This window comes from Dendrobium catenatum, unplaced genomic scaffold (assembly GCF_001605985.2).
Source record: "Dendrobium catenatum unplaced genomic scaffold, ASM160598v2 original_scaffold_17320, whole genome shotgun sequence".
Taxonomy (NCBI): Eukaryota; Viridiplantae; Streptophyta; class Magnoliopsida; order Asparagales; family Orchidaceae; genus Dendrobium; species Dendrobium catenatum.
This window is the reverse complement of record NW_021335780.1, coordinates 345,377-350,973: the sequence shown is the minus strand read 5'-3', so window position 1 is coordinate 350,973 and position 5,597 is coordinate 345,377. Positions and strand designations below refer to the sequence as shown.

General features: G+C 33.2%; 1 protein-coding gene across 1 annotated transcript; it reads right to left on the bottom strand.

Annotated features, from left to right (window-relative positions):
• Positions 1-884: 884 nt before the first annotated feature.
• LOC110100008 (caffeoylshikimate esterase) lies at positions 885-4,894 on the bottom strand. The gene is made up of 9 exons (XM_020827362.2): positions 4,742-4,894; positions 4,602-4,634; positions 4,414-4,507; positions 4,268-4,300; positions 4,015-4,161; positions 2,973-3,103; positions 2,722-2,859; positions 2,521-2,619; positions 885-1,405 (listed from the first exon to the last, which is right to left on the bottom strand). The coding sequence occupies exons 1-9, from the start codon at positions 4,754-4,756 to the stop codon at positions 1,106-1,108; spliced, it is 990 nt and encodes a 329-aa protein (XP_020683021.1). The 5' UTR covers positions 4,757-4,894; the 3' UTR covers positions 885-1,105.
• Between the last annotated feature and the right edge of the window lie 703 nt (positions 4,895-5,597).

Here is a 5,597-nt window from a genome sequence, read left to right as displayed (position 1 = left end):
TAATTGAGAATAAATATGATATTCCAATCACTAAGGCATTTCATCCACAGAAATTGCTCTTCTAGATAAGCACTTTCAAACAGATAACACAATATAAATGCGTGATACTATGTCAAATTAATAAAATATAATGAAATATAAATTAATATTATTACTTTTTTTGGACATTTATGTTGATTAATAAGATAAATTCATACACATAGGGGTGTCAATATTTGACACGACACGAAAACCCGATCCGAACCCGACTCGAAAATTTCGTGGTAGACCTGACCCGTTTTCCAAATGGGTCGGGTTTGGGTTACCGGATTCGACCCGTTTGAAAAATGGGTCGGGTTTGGGTTGACTCGACGGGTTGCCGGACCAACCCAGAAACCCGTTTAAAATGTTTGCCCGGCTACCCGCATACCTGCCCACCTCCTGCTCGGCTGCCTGCGGAGCTGCCCGACCCTGCCCGCCCCTTGCCCACGCCTTGCCCGCACGCCCAGCGAAGTTGCCCGGCCTGCTAGCACGCTACCGAGCGCCCGAGGCTGCCTGTGCAGCTGCCCGCTCGTGTTCGTGCCAGCACCCGCCCACGCGGCCTTGCCAGCCCGCTCGCATCCGTGTCCGAGTCCGAGCCCGCATCCGTGTCCGCGTCTGAGCTTACCTTCCCATGTCGGGTCGGGTCAACCCGGCAACCGGCCGGGTTGGGTCTGGGTTTGGATTTCCAACCCATTTCCTACCCGGGTCGGGTTAGGGTCGACTCGTTTGAACCCGGGTCAGCTCTGAGTTCGGCCCGAACACAACCCGTGACCCGAAATTGACACCCCTACATACACACATCACATATACAAGACTCAAACCCAAGACTTCTTGATTAATAGTCAAAGCTAGCTCTCAGCCAATAAATCAAAATGAATTACATAATTAATATAATTACTCGAGGAATTAGAGTACCGATAGTACAATCTCATTGACCCAATTGATAAAACAACTTGGCATTTTAAAAACATCTATACAAAGATAAACCTTTGTTTGATATGTTTATAAATTTGTTTCACCATTACAAAATCCACCATATATCTACATAGCCTTGTTCGTGATCAACAGCAGGCAACAGCCTAATCTATATACCCTTTATCTCATATCCTTCTAAATCTTTATAATTCTTGTGATATATTGATTTTTGCTCAATTTCCGCTATTTCGCCCTTTATGATCGTCCTTTCATTTAGCCATGAAATAATATCTGAAAAGACGATATCGATGCTCTCAAGAGGCTCTGCTGAGGTTAAGGCGTGCCACATGCCAGGATACAATTTGAAGGACTTGTCTTCACTTGAAGCCGACTCGTAGAGCAATTTACTCACGCCGGGATCAGTGACGATATCGTCACCGCCATGAACAATCAGGAAGGGCAACGAAATCTGAAATTTACACAAATATATTAAATGCTTGGTTAAAATCATAAATTAATTTTAAATTGTTGATATGCTGACTCAAATTATATCATGATTATTTTGAAAACATTAGATTTGTTTTAAAATTAGTTTAAATTTTAATTATTTTTATAGCACTAATCTAAAAGCAATTTGATAATTTTAAAATTTCTCTTGATATGATACGTATCTCAATGTCTTGACATAGTTTTTTTTTCAAATATTTTTTAATAACTTATAAGAGGAAGACTAGTCATTGATGTTGTAGATGTAAAGTTTTTGAATGAAGCTTAGGTTTCATTTGGGATGGCTTTTTTATTGTTTTTTAAAGCAATTTTTTAGTAAATTTTTATACTAAAAAGCTGCTTTAATAAGCAAAAAAAATGCGTCCCAAACGAAACCTTAGTTTGGGAATACTTTTTTAATGCCTTGTAAAGTAACTATTTAGTTAAAAGATGTCTTAAAAACAAGAAAAGTAGGGATCTAAAGCTATACCAAATGATGCTTGAATCTATAGAAATAGGTCAATTATTAATTATTTTAATATATGATAAGATTTAAAAATTATTAGATGTGCTTTAAGATTAGTAGTTGTGTTATATTTGAAGAATTGATAAACACAATGCTAATCTTAGAATAAATTTGACGATCATGATATAATTTACATCTTTGGTGCCTTGGGGTTTTGGGTTGTGTGGGTCTTTTGTTTGTACAGGTTGCTATTGTGGTGTCTGATTTTTGGATCTATGGACTTCGGATTTGGATGAAACTTTTGCTCTGTATGTGATGGTTGACTGCTGGGCATATATTTCCTCTGTCTCCTTCATGGTTTGTTTCTGATTGAGCTGGTCTCTCTTTTGTTGTCTCTTTGTTTGTTTTTAGATGGATTCCGGGGCTTTTAGGTTTTATTTCAATTGTTGTATTTTAGTGAGCTTTGGAGTCTTTAAGGACGTGTGATCTCTATCTATTTTAACCTATAGGCGCCTCCATGGGGTTTTATCCAAATATATATATAATTTGCATCAAAATATTTCGACATAATTTTTATTTGATAATTACTTAAATTGCGGAAAACAGCCTTGAGGAAAAATGAATTTATTTACCTGGTGGAGGTTCTTCTCAATATCTAAGCTAACCAGGAGAAGCTCGTGTGCAGTCTTTAGCCTAGGTCTTCCCTTAAAACAAAGGGAATTAGAGCGGATCTGTCATGATTAGTAGAAATAATTAGGAATTTAAAAACTTAATTAATTATAGCAACATAAATAATCATTTATAATTAGAATTAATTAAATAATAATTTCCACCTCTTTTCTTTTCTCTGGATTCTTAAATGCAACATCAATGATATCCTGAGTTGGAATAATCCTCCATGTGGGTATAACTTTGCTTAGCTTTGACAAAACGTTAATGACCACAGGATGAGGCTTCATTTCTTCTGCAATCTGAAAAAGATAAATAAACAAATATAATTAATCAATGGCTAATCAAAGAGTAATTATAGTTTAATACAGGTTTATGTAGTAGTTAAGAAATGTTTAATTAAATTATAATTAACCTTGCACATTGGTGCCACCAACACTGCACCATTCCAGTAAACCGGTGCTTTCCTGTGAAGGATTAGAGCCACAGCTCCTCCCATGGATTCTCCCATCAGAAATCTCTGTTTCTTCTGATTTTCAGGTTTTTCTGATCAATTAAATTATCATCAATAGCAAGAAAATTGTAACAGATTTCTAAAATAATTAAAAATAATACTCAGTATCAAAAGCTGGGAGCTAATTAAATATTTTCATTAATTTTTATGATAGTTTTCTAAGTTCTTAAAAGATTTTCAAATTTTAGATAAAATAAATAAAAATGAAGCACAAACCTACAAAAAAAGGGTGATGATGAAGTAAATATTCAAATGCAAATAAGGCATTAAAAATTTTCTTTGTTTGCCGAATAGTCAATGAGAAATATTTTAAGCTTATAAAAACTAAGTAGGACCCTTATTGTGCTTAAGAGGTTAACAGCTATACATCTTATAAATAAAAAAACTCAATTTACTTGGTGAGGACGTTAGGATGCATTAGCCTGAAATTTTTATTCATTATTTTTTGAGAACTCGAGCATCAAAATATGAACTCAAGTTGATAAAAAAATGGAAAATGTTAATTTTTAAATTCAACCCGAAGCAAAATTAAATTACATATTCTGTCCAAAAGTTTCTTCCTAAATCCCCTAAATTCAAATCCAAATATGATTCAGTAAATCACATATTTAGGTTTCGTTTGGGACGGCTTTTTTATTATTTTCTAAAACGGAGTTTTAGTACAAAAATAAAAAATTTTGAACTAAAACTCCGTTTTAGAAAGCAGTAAAAAAGCCGTCCCAAACGAAGCCTTAACATGAAAAGGAAAAGAATATAATATTCTTAAACTTTGTTTGAGACAGTTTTTTAAGACAATTTTTTAGTATAAAATTTTTTTTAACTATAAAATTACTTTGAAAAATAGTAAGAAAATTGTCTCAAATAAAATTTTTATTGTTGGACATTTTATACTAAAAAATTATCTTAAAAACAATAAGATCATGAATTAGGGCAAATCTCTTACCACAAATGCTCATGAAATGATTCAAACAATCATCCACAAGGCCATCGAAGCTGGGCACATAGCCTTGTAATCCTGTAGACTTTCCATGTCCTTCATAATCTATCCCATAAACTGCAAACCCTGCCTTCACCAATCTCGTTGCAGTCTCTGAAATATTGCATATCCAATTTTTATTAATTCTTTTTTTTTTTTTCAAATCAAAATTTGTACTAATACACAATTAATTTGAAGCTTATAAATTTCAAAGCTTTACCTCTCATAGATACGCTGCACTCCATCGCATATCCTGAAATGTTTCCAGCAGGTAAAAAGAAGTACAGAAATATCAATACCAATTCCCAAAAAAAAAGAAAAATGATTTAAAAATTATTATTTTATTATTTAAAATTGGACTTTTACCATGGCATAAAAATATCAAAGCTTTTGACTTCCCCTTTTCTGGTAGCCATCTGCATGTGAACAGCTTTAAACCTCGCGAACTACATATAAACTCCTATTAAAAAAAAAATTTTTAATGCCAAAATTAAAGCTATAAATTAAATAGAAAGAGAAAGACGAAGTAGAATGAAAACTAAACAACTAATTACCTCTTCATATTTGATAACTTCATTTCCTTTTTCCTGAATAAACATCAAAATTCAGAAAATAATATCTACAATAACATAGAAATCGTAAGAGAGAGAAAGAGGAGAGAGAGAGAAAGAGAGAGAGAGAGAGAGAGAGGAACCATGAGAGGATGCATCAAGCTTCAAGCCGTATGGAAGGAGAATAATAAGAAAGACAATTGGAAACTGGAACGAGAAGCTTATTCAGAATTAGAAACAAAGATTGATAAGGAAATATTTAGAAATTAGGAGAAACAGAAGATGATGTTCATTGGTGGCTATTAGACTATTTATAGGATGACGATGGAAAGAAGATGAATGCTTGAACTGCATAAGTTTTTCAACCAGAGTTCAGGACTCCAGTTATGACCGTCTACGATCAGATCGTTTGCTGATGTGTATGTGCGACGGTGCGCCACGTCGGAGGTCTCAATGTTAGTTCTGTTTGCTGTTCATAGCGCGCTTAGTCAACGCGGCTTCGAGGATCTGTGCTGTAACGGCACTTGGAAAACGTTGTGCACCACTCCGTTGTGATAGCTTCTTTTTATTTTTGGGCTGAATAAATTTAAGAAAAAAATTATGTCAGTATATATTCATATAATTTTTATTAGGGTTAAATTTTTAATTATTAAATTTATTTTGATATTAATATCATGAAAATGTTATATTGTGGTCATTTTAAAAAAAAATTAAAATTTTTAGGTTATATTTTGAATTAATTTTATAAATTTTTGTTAAAAAATGATATTTTGAGAATGTATAATAAAAATTAAGAAATAGTTATTACTATATAAATATTAAAATATTAGCCTTTTAAAAAACGTCAATTATGCCTGATAAAGAATTGTCATATTCAAATGCATGGCCAGATAAGAATTCCAGAGGACGCCAAAGTTGAATTTTTTTTTTGGAAAAAAATTTTAAGTTAATTATTTTTGTAATCTGCTTGTCTATGAAATCATTGCATAAAGCCAAAGA

Coding starts and splice junctions, on each gene's coding strand:
- LOC110100008 (XM_020827362.2), bottom strand. Junction 4,162..4,267: donor GTGCAGCGTATCTATGAGAG/GTAAAGCTTTGA, acceptor GCAATATTTCAG/AGACTGCAACGAGATTGGTG. Junction 2,860..2,972: donor TGGTGGCACCAATGTGCAAG/GTTAATTATAAT, acceptor TATCTTTTTCAG/ATTGCAGAAGAAATGAAGCC.